This window comes from Poecilia reticulata, linkage group LG2, assembly GCF_000633615.1.
Source record: "Poecilia reticulata strain Guanapo linkage group LG2, Guppy_female_1.0+MT, whole genome shotgun sequence".
NCBI lineage: Eukaryota > Metazoa > Chordata > Actinopteri > Cyprinodontiformes > Poeciliidae > Poecilia > Poecilia reticulata.
The window spans coordinates 22,288,955-22,301,319 of record NC_024332.1 but is presented as its reverse complement, the minus strand read 5'-3'; the positions used below and the strand labels follow the sequence as shown (position 1 = coordinate 22,301,319).

The following is a 12,365-nucleotide window of genomic DNA, read 5'->3' as shown; positions in this document are numbered from 1 at the left end:
CCATGAGAATGTAATGAGGGTTGGTCAGTAGTGAGACATAGGAAGTCTGAAGCAGCTGTGACCTTGTATGTGGAAGTTATGTCACTTTGATGTTTAATGGCGAATAGTCAAAGTTTGGCACTTAGCCACGCCCACATGCTTTGACAAACAAAAATTCCTGTGATAACTTTAGACCTTTAATGTCTGAACTGTCTGCTGACTGAGTTTGAAGTTTGTATGTGAAACGCTGTAGGAGGAGTTCGATCAAATACGACGTCTGTGAAAAACAGCAAATGGCGAATTTAATCCAAAATGGCCGACTTATTGTTGGGTTTGGACCATGGCTCCAAGAGGCTTTTTTGTAGGTCCTGACACGATACACAAGTGTACCAAGTTTCATAAWTCTAGGTTAAAGAATGGCTTGGGGCTGATTATTTAAAATCTTCAAGGGGGCGCTGTTGAGACATTAGGCCACGCCCACAAAAAATCACACYGGATTCCTKTCGAGGGGCCCACAAGGATCAAACCTAGTGAGTTTGGTGMAGCTGGGCTTTAAACTGTGGAATTCAAGGCCAAACGTAAGGAGACGGCGTTAAAGGTCACTTCGCCACGCCCASCTGCTGCATCCAAACCAAACGGGGTTGGACACCCTRACACACCAACATGTCTTCTGTCTGTGGAAACAGTTTCATGTTGATTAGGTGAAAGGGGTCCGATAGTGAACGTTCGCAGTAAAACATGACACTTCCTGTTCTAAGGGGGCGTAGCTTAGGTAATCTCAAAATTTCACAACTGGGTGTCGTAGGTCATCCAAAGGTGATCACACACAGAAAGTTTGGTGGCTCTGTGAGTTTATTTGTAAGAGATATAACAGTTTATTACATTCTGGTGAGTCGGTGAACTTTGACCCCTGGWACGACCCCTTCARCATGCTCGAAAACTCACRAATTTGATAACTTTGAATCGGCCATGCCTTATGAACAATCTGACCGAGTTTGAAGCCGATCGATCGAAATCCCTAGGAGGAGTTCGATCAAATGCGACSTCTGTAAACGGCCMAAATGGGCTCAAAATCGGAACTTCAATCCAAAATGGCCGACTTCGTGGGATACTTGCACTATGACATTAATTGTAAATTCTGAGAGTCTTGGGGATCTCTACAACTGTACCAAATTTCCTATAAGCAGCGCTTAGCTGCTCGGGCCTAATAATAAACAGCACGATTACAATAGGCCTTCGCAGCGCTTAGCTGCTCGGGCCTAATTATAAATTCTGAGTGTCTTGGGGAGCTCTACAACTGTAGCGAATTTCAAGTCTCTACGATAAAGTAAGTGAATAGGAAAGGGTCTTTTGAAAAWTTCTAGGGGGCGCTGTTGAGCCATTTTTTWTGCGATTTTTGCGTAGACCTTAAAATACGTAAATTTTTCACAGTCTCTATGGGCCCACCAATTTTGGTGAGTTTTTGAATATGTTAAAGCCCCCAAAAAGGCAATTCATTTGAGGCGAGAAAAAAATAAAAATAAAAAATAAACATTTGAAAAACAATAGGCCTTCGCAGCGCTTAGCTGCTCGGGCCTAATAATTTACAGCACAATTACAATAGGCCTTCGCAGCGCTTAGCTGCTCGGGCCTAATAAACAGCACGATTACAATAGGCCTTCGCAGCGCTTAGCTGCTCGGGCCTAATTAGACTGCACTTATATTAAAATAAGGATTAATTATCAATGTATGTTTATCTATTTAAATAGTGTAAAACTGATTCAGTTCTATGTTTCGGGATATGAATCGGTCCTGTTTGTCCTTCAGTTGCTGAAGATGTCAATATTTTTCTTAATTAATATGTTTCTTATATTTCTGTTGTCAAACTCACACCAGATATTAAAAAAGCAAGTAATATACTTATATCTGCTGGAATCAAACAAGCTTTTCTGTTCAGTCTATTGATGTTCTGCTATAAAATGCGTCCCAGGCTCAGTTTTCCTGCAGATATTACAGTATGTTTTCTTTTGCCTGTTGTTAAGTAGGACAGTTATTAAAGGAGCTCATCTTCAGAAAGCACAAGATGTATCAGCGAAACAATAGCTCTCTGTCCAATATGTCTTTGAAATTTCAAGTTACTGAAGTTTTATTGTACATTCCACTCAGCATAAAATATGAAGTATTCATCTCAAGCAAGCAGAAAAAACTGGCTTCAACTGTTGGAGCTATCAGTTGCAAAATCTACTGAGAAAACCAAATATAAAGGTTAAAATTAAAATAAGAAGACCCATATTTAGACAGAAGAACACCCACTTGAAGCAATGAAAAGATATTAGTACTGAAAACTGCTTGCTTTAACTTTTTTTTTTTTCTTTTGCTTTTTGCTTAAGGAAAATTCAGAAGCCGCAAAATTTCTAAGTATTCAGCCGGTAAAAGTTTCCACATGATCATGTGACTTGTGTTCATTAGTTTCCACTCAGCAGCCGTGTATCAAAAGTTCTGAATTTGGTTCGAAATGTGTGTCACAAACTTTGAGTTGTGCTTTAGGAAGTTGCGAACATAAAACCTGAGCAGGGATTAAAAGAAGCAGCAAGAAGCAGCAAACGATGAGTGCGAGCTGTGCAGAGTGTGCAGGAGACGATCAGAAGTTATGGTGCAAAAGCGCTGAATACAAGTTTCACACTCGTCTTGATTTGCATGTTTCCCGCACAAACAGAAGACAGTCTGGTGGAACACTCGTTATTTTTGCACTTTGAGAGATTTTATATTCAACTCTATATTTTCCCGTCTTTATCTTCTTGTTTCTTCTTGTATTTTCAGAGTTTATCTGCACACTGCCTACTTTTCAAAAACCCGATTGTCTACTGACACCAACTGCTTCGTGAAAATCACAGAAATTTGTTCTTGTCTGCGTTCCTGTAGAACCACAGCCACTAAAAGTTGTCTGACTTTACTGGCAAATCGCTGTCGTCATTTCCTGTGCTGCCACACAGTTTCCATGACAGCTGAGAAAGGCTATAAAGGTGAGTTCATCTGGTTTAGATGTATTTTCATGAAATTTGGTCGTCAGGTTAGCCAGGGAGTGGGCCCACCACGCTTTTCTTGTTGTTGACTTTAACATTTCTGCGACGTTTTGTGAAACCCTGTAGGATGTTCCTGACTCATAGTCTGATGGGATGGAGTGTGTTGGCAGTGCTCAGCATCAGTGTGCCTGTGTGGAGCTGTGAGTATTACCCAGTTTTAACTGATAGAGTGATAGATGGAGAAAACACTTTAATATTTGAATGTTTCTGTACAGGGAGGATCTTTCAGATCTGGAAAGAAACAGCTAAAACAACAACTGCAGTGATTCTACTGTAACTAATATTAAACCTGTACCAGATTGTGTATTATAACAATATTTTCAAAAGGAGAATATGTGTAACTTTTATCAACATTATTTTGGTATATAATAGTCTAATTTTGAGTATGTTGCTAATGTCTAGGTTAATGCAGATCCATTTAAAACATGAACAAAAACCTTGGGAGAACCAATCAGACATTTATGTCACAGTAGTGGAGAGAAAAAAAAGACTTAATAGGAAATAAAAGTTATAGAAATGAGATGGATTTCTAATGAGCCATCATCTGCTAACACAATCAAATGATGTTTTATATTTATCCTAAATCTGGTATGACAAAAAAAATAAAAAATCCTTGACTTTTTCAGTAAATATAATGTCCCGAGAGAACAACCCAGTGGAACACCATACTCTTCTTTTGACTGACTGTATTTCAATACAGCACATAATGTTTATTTCGTTAAAACTTCAGAGAATAAGTAATAAAGAAAGTTTGATGAACTATGGTTCAGACAGGCTACCTGAAGGTAAGATAAGTTCTGAAGGCAGAGTTATTAATAATTCTGCTATTACTAATTAAGATATTGAAGTCTAACGTCAAACTGAGTCTAAGTATTAGTATTAAGAACAGCACATTGAGTTCGGATGGTGAGATAAAGATGACGCTCACTGGTTAGTCGCTGGTTGGTTAATTTAACCTGATTAATATCAGCCAGAATAATTCTGAGATTCAGGTGAAGCAAAAATACTGAAGACTGATTTCTCTGAATGAGAGTTCACTGCAGAACTGTTCAATGCTGACATATGAGTGGTTCAGTTATGAGATAAGCTAGAATGTAACCAAGATATGTTTTGAGTTTCATCAGACTTATATCTTGCTCATATGTGACCTCTGCTAATATAACTTGACTAGCTTTTCCCACACAGACGGCTAGAAGGAAACTATCCGTCCATGTTTCTTAACCTGAGACTTGCTGTGAGGTTTATGAAAGTAATTAGTCACCCAAGACAGTTAATCAAAGGGTTTATTCCCTCTAAAGTTTCATATCAAACTGTTTCAGTATTTCTTTGTTGCAATGTCTTGGAACCAAACTGAACTTTGAAGCAGTTGATGTGTTTTGATCAAATGGTTTCCTTCTTAACTCCAGATGTCTCCAGTGTGTCAGTTTTACATACTGGAGCTTAAAAGTTGATAGTTTTCTCTCTTTCTTTCAATTAAAATCCTTCTATAGTCAATAATTTATTTATTTTTATTTTTTGTTACTTCTGAATCATTAGGAATAAAAACCACTGTGTCAAACTGAAGTTTCAAATGTGTTTGGAGCTGATTTGGAGGATTTTGTGTTAGTTTGGTAATAAAGCCGAGCTGTGTTGAGTACCTGCAGGTGAAGTAAGACTGCAGCTGTTACTTCATTTCATTTTTACCTTTTCTTTGCGGCAGCTGTGAAGGTGACGCAGCCCTACAGAGTAGTGAGCACCAACGGAACAGCACAGATCCACTGCATCATCCACTCCAGGACTGTCGCTTCCCACCTTCGACCCGGACAGCGTCTGGAGAATCTCTTCTCCAACCTGGAAGACCTGCAGGTGGCTCTGCTTAGAGGTCTCCACGGCAACCAGAAAATATGCTCCTCCACCCTGAACACCTCAGAGCATCAGAAGGAGATGCAGCAGGAGAAAGATGGAGATGTAAGGCTGCAGATAGAGGGCGCTGTTATTCAGGTTCTTTCTGTTTGGTGTGAATGTTGAGCTTCATGATCTGATGCTGCCGTCAGTGAGGAGGTGAAGCATTTTAAAACGAAACAAGGCTCGATCAGTGTGCTGCATGATGTTTTATGTTCAGTACACTGAAATGATCCTGTTGTAAAATTAACTTGACCCTAAGGCTGTAGTTTGTACTTTTTATACAAAACATGTTTTTTTTACATATTTGTTCAAATTAATACTAAGTCATGACGGTGTACGTTTCCTCTGCCTTCTCATAGTACTAACTGCAGAAATACACCACTCAGTCAGAAACAACCAATCAGAGCCAGGAGGAGGGTCTCAGAGCTGTCAATCACTCTCATGCTCACCCCCCCTTGATCTTTGCTAAGCTACAGCCTGTCGCACAGCCTGCCACTCGTCTCTGATGACAGGGGATAAATGTTTTCCTCTACTCAGTGCTAAGGTACTGAGTACCTTAGCACTCAGTACACAAGCTTGTTTGACAGTGCTAAGCCCCTCCTCCCGGCTCTGATTGATTGTTTCTGAGTGGCGGATTACTGCCAATCTTCAAATGGCAATAATAGCTCAGGAGATCGATGTTTTCACAGATTATCTGTCTCATACCATTCTATCACAACATGATGGCTGTTTAAAAAATATGAAAAAAAAACAAAACATATAGATTTTTTAAAAAGTTACATATTGTTGCTGTCAGTTTGCCCTGAGCAAAATCAGCTGGATAAAAGCAATCATGAAAAAAGTTAACCCAAGATGTTGGTAAAAATCAGACTTTGGGTCAAAGCAACACGTGAAAGTGCAGGAAGGTTTGGTGAATCCTTGTTTAATGTCTGTTTCAGGGACGGTGTGCGGTTCAGATGAAAGATGGCGCCGTGGTGGTGACACTATCCGGACTGAAAGCCACACACACAGATATCTATCGCTGCACCATCCAGGTCTTCTACCCACCGCCCTACCAGCAGCTCACAGGCAACGGCACACTCCTTCACGTCCTGGGTAGGTCACCTCAAAGTGAGAATCACCTGCGGACTGACAGGCTTCCCTTCAGCCCTTCACCCTGTTGTTTCACCCACAGAGGACTCGCCCTGCCCTGTCCGGGGGCCCCAGAGACAGCAGAGCGAGGAGGACGAGGGGGAGGAAGAGGAGAGTAACGAGAAAAAACCAGCAGTCAGTGTCGTTGTGGTAGTTCTTGTGATAGCCATCATCTGTGTCCTCATCATCATCATCACTCTGCAGGTAGGAGCATGGAGAGTTTTCTCACCTGTTCAGAACTTGTCCATTTACAGCCGGGTTAGAGACCACAACCGTCCAATAGCAGCAACAGCTGGGACTCCGTCAGAAAATGTTTATAACTGCCTAGTTCAACACAAATATACATTAATATGTTTTAATATGCATTGATATGCACTGTGGGAAGCATCTTAGCACGACAGTAGTAGCTGAAATATAATCATTATTTCTGCTCTGACTGACGGTTCAGCCAATTAGCACCAAGAAAACTCAGCAGCCATCTTGGATTGGCTGCTTTGCCATCACCAGTCAGTAATGAGTCTAGTCACTGTGCCTGGGTATTTCAGCTTTCTAAGCTACATGTTTTTATACATATTTTAGATATGTTCTACAAATAATTCAGAGTTATGTTCCATGGAAATATCCACAAATACTGAATCGTGTTCTTTATTTTATCACTGCACATTTTGTTGTGAAATGTGTTTATTCTGCTTTGCTGGTGTCCACACTTAGCTTACCGACTAAACTCCTAAAACTGAGGCATAAATGCAACCCCAAAAATAATAAAAAAAAGTAAAAATAAATAAATAAATTATGGACAAACTCAGACAGCAAAATTTCTGATTTTCTGTTTGTGTTTTCACAGTTTTTTTATTTTATGTTCCCTTTCTGAGTTTCTGAACACATTTTATCCCATTTTAATTACTATACACATCAATCTAAATATTTGTCTACCATTTACATATTTTGGTAATGTAATGTAACTATTTTCACCAAACGTTTATTGATGTGGCTCTCTTTCAGAGAACCAAACCTGACTAAAAATGATTCCATCTAATCTGCCGTACAGGACAGACTGTAGTTTTCACATAACACAACGAACTACAGAAACTACGTATATCAGTTTTTATATACGTAGTATATAAAAGAGTCAGTTTTTATAGGATATAAAAACTGACTCTTGTCATTAGCCAGTTCCTTAGTGCATCTCTATTGAAAACATTTCAAGTCAAAGTGGAACAATGAAAACTGCGAAGTACTGAAATAAAACCCAACAAAACAAACAAAAAAAAAATGGTTCCATAAAAAGGCAGCGTTCCTATGGTGACGTCTGGATAATATCTGTGCTTTGATCTGCAGACTCTCCAGTGTGAGCGAGGCAGAAGGGAACCTATCAGGATGCCGTCGAACGTCTTGCTTCACAAAGTGGATGCTGTACCATTTTCATGTGGGACCATGGCGTAGGAATCTCCCGACTGATAGCGATTATTTCACTGTCTGTGCTTTTGTACTTCTCCGGTGCAAAACTAATGTTTACGTTCTTGTAAACACACACATTGTGTTAAAGCTGTGGCTTTGATTCAGTTAAGTTTATTTGACTTGAGTTGCTGAAGCACCTGTATTGAGGTGAGAAGGCTAGTACCGCTAGTACTGTGTACAAACTGCTGATGTGAGTAAAACCTCTTTGTTTACGCTGCTTAGTTGCATTGTTCAGCATCATTATGGCTTTCACCTTTATTTGTGTGTGTTTAGTTTTTTCTGTATATGTTACATATTGAATTAAAATACAGTTCTGTGCCACATAGCAAGATGTTCTGAAGCCTCATTTTCTAAATGCAGTTTGGGGGGTTTTGCTTTACACTGAGATAAAAAAAGAATCCGGTTTGCAATGTTGTTACAAATGCTATCTTTCCTGTGTCCTTTGTAAAACTGTGTATAAAGGAATTTACTGAATGTTGTACGTTTTTTCATTGGCAAAGCTGCATCTATATAGTTTGGCTGAATAACACTGTCAGTCATTAGTAAAAACTAATGATTTTTTAAACAATGTTTCCCAACAATCGAACAATCAATCACAAAACTATTACAATGTGTGTAATAAGTTATAGAGCCCTTGTTAAATCTAGAATGAACTGTTCTTCTGTTTATTTTCTTTAGCCACACTTGAACTTGATAACTCATAAAATGGCAAACTCAAATATGGTTATTTGTGTTAGTGATTTTATAGGTTTGGCTGTCTGATAAGCTAAAATAGGTTAAGAGTAATACATCATTTATACCATTGAGATGAAGTAAATCTGAAATACTGTCTTATTAGTTTCTGTACGTGCCAATATAAGCGGCAAGTTAAGAAATAGTGTAACCCCAGAAACCTAAAGGTGGCCTTGAGCAATTCTGCAACTGATGCTGAGCAGCTTTGACATCTGGCTAAACATATGAAGGTGATGGAATTTGGAGAGTTACTCAATAAAACAATAACAGCATTCATTTAGGGTATTTAGTCTATCATAAGAGTAAAAATGGTTATTCATTTTTCAAAGTCATATTTTTACCATGTTATTTATTCATTTACAAATGTCACAGTTTCAAATCAAGTCAAACAATGAAATATTTAGTAAGCTGAATATGTAATTTATTAACTACACGTTTAGTTAGCAAGATAAAATATGTAATTAATTAACTACAAGCTGCATATTCAAGGCTAAATATTTATCTTAGAAACTAAATATTAATCTCCAACCTTAATATTTAGTTTACAAGACAAAAAGTTTACTGACTAAATATTTATAGTTTATCGACTAAACATTCAGCTCCAAACTAAATACTAGTGATCAAGCTAAATATTTAGTTTGGAGCCAAACATTTTAGCTAGAAAGCTAAATATTAAGTTCAGAAAGTAAACATTTAGCCCCAATGTAAACATTTACTGAGCACACTAAATATTTAGTGCAAATTTCAGAATAGTAGAAGAAGAAAGTAGCAAATTGAGGAAAGTAGGTCAGTTTGTCCTCCAGCAGCAGACAGACAAACTCAGGAGAACTCAAACCTCAGGATACGTTTTGTCCAGCAGATGTCAGTAGACCACATAATACTACTCAAAGCAGCCAGCTGAAGTTAAACAGAGAAGGTATGAAGAGACCAAGGGGGAGGTTCTGGAGTGGCCTAGTCTAAGTCCAGACCTCAATCTGATAGAGAATGAGTGACTGTATTTAAAAAGGCCTGGTCACAGCTGACAGAGCTGGAAGAATTCAGCAGGACGAATGAAGGAAACCTGCAGCCTGACTGAGATCGGTGTTCTGGGCAAATATACTAAGTACCAACTGGAAGGAGTGAATATTTATTTTATCACATTTTTTATTAGACAATATTTTGTAGCAATTAGTTTTCATGGTGGCATTATTTATTTGACTTTTTTTGTCAAATTATGTTGATCATAACTCAAGAAGTTACAAAAGGTAGCAAAGGTAGCGGAGCTGAAGCTCTGTGTTTCTACTCAGATTATAGATCAAAGTCTAAGTTTTAAAATTTCATGAGTATCTTCATGTTTTCTCTATTTATGCATAATGACTTTCACTGAACCTTACTGCAGTCCTGAAGTCTAAGAAATAGCTTCAGGCCTTTTACTGGACTGACTGATGTGAACAAGGCATGGTGTGTTACTCTTAGCCTATTTTAGCTTATCAGACAGCGTTTCAGGTTTGGTAGTAATCAAGTTCATGGGTGACTAAAGAAAATAAACACAAAAACAAAACCAGTTAATTCCAGACAAGGCTCTATTACTTATTAAACAAACTATAATTGTTTTGTGCTTGATTGCTGTGAAACATTGTTTAAAGCTCAAACTGTATGCCTGTCCTTTTTCATGGGAGTGTTTACAGGGAAAAGCTCCCATATAATGGAGGATTGGAGGAAACCCACGCATGACGGTCTTTGTTATGTTTATGTGGAACTATGAAAGAGAACCAGGCATGAAAATGGCAGGCCTCCCATTTGATTTTTATGTGAAAGGTTACTTAGAGCAACAAACTAGCGTTGGAGTTTGTTGTTTCTAGCAATGTTTGTGTTTCGCCATCAGAGGGCGCTCAGCGCCTTATGCGACAGCGGTTGATGCTCTGGCAGGCTGAAGAAGTCCGCCATTGCTGAGAAACAGCTTACAGCAGATATTAGGAGCAGCTACTATAACCGCTGTACTTTCTGTTCAAAGGTAAGCTTAGTCATAAATGATATATATATATATAGTTTATAATGCTAGTAGCTAGGGCTGTAGTGATACAATAATCTCATGATACGGTACGATACACGATATTCTGCTCATGATACAATATATATTGCAATATTCAGCAAACGATACAATTCAATACACTTGTCCGATTTTCTGAAAGATTTTAGAGGGACAGAGTGATTTTGGTGACATTTTGTGACTGTTGTAGAGTTAGATTGAATTAATTTAACTGAAAACTGATTAAAAGCACCAACTACACAATACATGGCTCTGGTTGGACATAGACACAGACTTAAAGTCGACAGCTGGACAAAATGAATTAAAGAAGTGGTGAGAAAACATGTATCTTTCAATTGAATCAGTACAAACTGTAGCTTACAAGCATTTGTAAAGTAAATAATACCTTTTTAACCTTGACACTTAACATCTGAAGGAATCACTCTAAGTCTGATGACCTAATTATTTCTCCCGGCGAAGCAAGCAGTGAGTGAGCCAGGTGACAGATGTTACGATACTTGCGGATGAATATCGATTTTATTCTAGGAAAGAAAATATCGATATATATCGCAAAATCGGTATTATGTTATACACAGCCCTACTATCTATAATAAAAAGGTCTATTACGCACAACAACAGTTACATAGACAACTTAAATTTTTGCTTTTCAAGATAAAAACCACAGAGTTTATCTGCATCAGTGGTCCGGTTTGCAGCAAACTGTATGAAACAGTCGAGTTGATCCGACTGAAAACACAAGCCAAGAAAAACCTTCAGCTCTGCACACACAGTCTGGTTTGGTTTTAGGTTTTAGTGCGATAAATGATGAATATATTGGTGAATTTAGCTGAAAGACAAGTGTTTGGTCTAAAACCATATTCAGTGTGCAGAAAATGTGATCTGATTATTAGCTGCTAAAAAAAATGACCTCATTCTCTGTCTGAGCTTGTGGTGCATTTGTGGTCTTTTTATGGTAACTGTTTTCTCAGTAGGCAGTCTTAACAGAAATGAATGTTTATTTCTAAGAAAACAGTTTCAACCTCCTCACAGTTCAGCCAACAACTGAGGAAACGAGCCACTAGAATGATTAGATTGAACCAAAACTTATAGTAATTTGTAATTGCATGTTTTTCACAGGTCATGTGACTGCATTGCATGATCTGAAAGGACTTGGTAAAGATACGCTGTGCCCAGCAGTCTGCAAAAAAAGCTCAGAAAACAGGTACTGTGGGTGCGTGTGATAAAATGTTGGAAAGCCATCACTGTCCTAAACGTCTAGTGTCTATTGGATTACCTTGCCTGAGAAACCCCTGTGCATGACCATGGACTGTGTTAACGACTAGCCTCTGGTTTGTGGATTTTGTCCCTGTCATCTAGTTCCTCCCTGAGTCCCCGYGGCCCCCCTCTGCCCTTTCACCCTACCCTCTCCAAGCTGGCTCCCCGACCCCTCTGGTCCCCCACTTCCTCACTCACCAGTGTGACCACTCCCTGTGGAACCCACCCCCTTCCCTTTATTTAGTAATAAACTTTTTTGGTCTGATCTCTGGTCTTGGCTGCGTTTTGGGTTCTGGTTGATTTTGCATACTCGTTGCACCAAAGCTTTATTCACACAGTGATTCCGACTTGATATCAAACCCACAATCATCTGTTATCAAAATAAGCAGGCATTTGATGAGATCAAATCTAACATAAATTAATGATTTATGTTATATTAATGAAGTTCTGAAGTGGCTCTCATTTCATGTATCTGTTCAAACTTTACACATCTAAATGACCACAAAATATATTAGAATAACAACAATCTTTCTTTTCTTACATTTTGATACATTTTCAGATGAATTAGTGGCACCAAGAGACGGCTTGTAGTGCAGTTTACACACAAAGCTGTTAGCTGTCCTCTGTGGGAGATTTTGCAGAATTCAGGCTTTTTGTTTGCAGAATGGTTCTCTAAGAATGTCAAGATGGCAAAAGTTATGAAACGTTGGTACCGAGGGTAGATATGACCATGCTGCTGTGAAAAACAATGGACATATCAGATAAAACTGCTAGAATGGCATTTATGTGGTTTCTCGCACCCGCACGCACACACACACACACACACACACACACAC

The 12,365-nt window shown here is 38.6% G+C and overlaps 1 protein-coding gene and 1 long non-coding RNA gene across 2 annotated transcripts in view; one reads left to right on the top strand and one right to left on the bottom strand.

The window, feature by feature from the left end:
- Positions 1-7,941, top strand: part of cd28 (CD28 molecule) — a 22,851-nt gene extending 14,910 nt beyond the window's left edge. Inside the window, exons 2-7 of the mRNA XM_008438237.2 lie at positions 2,881-2,981; positions 3,108-3,181; positions 4,741-4,988; positions 5,864-6,020; positions 6,100-6,260; positions 7,395-7,941. Of these exons, the coding sequence (XP_008436459.1) occupies positions 3,109-3,181; positions 4,741-4,988; positions 5,864-6,020; positions 6,100-6,260; positions 7,395-7,499 (744 nt within the window). The 5' untranslated portion in view covers positions 2,881-2,981; position 3,108 and the 3' untranslated portion in view covers positions 7,500-7,941. The remainder of the gene's footprint in view (positions 1-2,880; positions 2,982-3,107; positions 3,182-4,740; positions 4,989-5,863; positions 6,021-6,099; positions 6,261-7,394) is intronic.
- The window catches only part of LOC103482211 (uncharacterized), a 7,592-nt gene continuing 1,523 nt past the window's right edge, over positions 6,297-12,365 (bottom strand). Inside the window, exon 3 of the long non-coding RNA XR_536410.1 lies at positions 6,297-6,380. This is a non-coding gene — a long non-coding RNA (uncharacterized LOC103482211). The remainder of the gene's footprint in view (positions 6,381-12,365) is intronic.